This window comes from Sinocyclocheilus grahami, unplaced genomic scaffold, assembly GCF_001515645.1.
Source record: "Sinocyclocheilus grahami isolate Dianchi unplaced genomic scaffold, SAMN03320097.WGS_v1.1 scaffold315.1, whole genome shotgun sequence".
Classification (NCBI taxonomy): Eukaryota; Metazoa; Chordata; class Actinopteri; order Cypriniformes; family Cyprinidae; genus Sinocyclocheilus; species Sinocyclocheilus grahami.
This window is the reverse complement of record NW_015505494.1, coordinates 653,123-654,249: the sequence shown is the minus strand read 5'-3', so window position 1 is coordinate 654,249 and position 1,127 is coordinate 653,123. Positions and strand designations below refer to the sequence as shown.

The 1,127-nt window shown below is 40.6% G+C and overlaps 1 protein-coding gene across 1 annotated transcript in view; it reads left to right on the top strand.

Annotated features, from left to right (window-relative positions):
- The first annotated feature begins 76 nt into the window (after positions 1-76).
- The window catches only part of LOC107601921 (palladin-like), a 9,773-nt gene continuing 8,722 nt past the window's right edge, over positions 77-1,127 (top strand). Inside the window, exon 1 of the mRNA XM_016294282.1 lies at positions 77-593. Within this exon, the coding sequence (XP_016149768.1) occupies positions 452-593 (142 nt within the window). The 5' untranslated portion in view covers positions 77-451. The remainder of the gene's footprint in view (positions 594-1,127) is intronic.

The following is a 1,127-nucleotide window of genomic DNA, read 5'->3' as shown; positions in this document are numbered from 1 at the left end:
GGTTTCGTGTCATCATCATAGTCCTAAACAAACAGGCACACAAATAAAATGGCTGGATTGTATAGACATACTTCTTGACTTGAACTTTAAATAAACCTTTAACACGTCACGTGTAACCACAAGCATGCTACACACACTTACACAAAGCTTCAAAGAGAACGAACACACAACAGAAGGCAACTCACACGCACATGTATATACAAACTACTCTTCGCCTTTTTACTTTTATGGGTTGCTGACAGCTTCTTGCCTCTATGTCTGTTATGTCGTCAGTCTGAAAGAGTATGTACTTGTGAATGAAAGAGGTGCTGAAGAAAGAGCAGAATTAGTGCTTGTACACCTTTTCATCTGTCTCTTCAGTTTTTCCATTCATCTGTCTGTTCTCTTTCCCTTTGTTTAAGTCTCTCACTCTGTATTTGCAGTGTTAACCTGCGGTTCTCTTGCTCTGTAGATGTTGCAGGACGCGCAGGCATCTGAAGGTCAGGTGGTGGTTCTGGAGTGCCGGGTGAGAGGTAGTCTTCCTCTGCAGGTTCAGTGGTTTCGAGAGGGCCAGGAGATCCAGGACTCCCCTGACTTCCGCATCCTGCAGAAGAGTAAGAGAAACTCAGAGAACAATTTAAAGAGGCAATTCAGTAGTTCTTTAGCAAGTGTTCGAATTGCTGTTCTATGTGTCTTTTAATTAGAGATACCACAATGTTGCTAAACGCTGGGCTGTCACCAACAGACATAGACAAACCATGACAATCACCAGATTCCAATATGTCACTTTTCAGACATTCCAAGATCCAGCAAATGCATCATATTTAATTTGCAAAAACAAGCGCTGAACTAAGCCTACAGATGCCGACAGGGATAATACACAGCTTTTTTCATCCAAATTTGTGAATTTAACTTATGTGAAAATGTGGAATATTTGCAAATAAAGTACAAATTCAATCTGGTGGGAACAACATAATTTCCTGGGAAACTGACATAATACAAATGGAAGTAATTTAATAAATTACTTGTGCTTCAAAGCGCGCAGGCGAAACATAGTGACAAACACTCATGTTATCTTGCGTTTGGCAGTACCTGATGTGTGGGAACTTAATCGTGAAAGACAGTTCTGGGAGGTAGTTATACCAAAT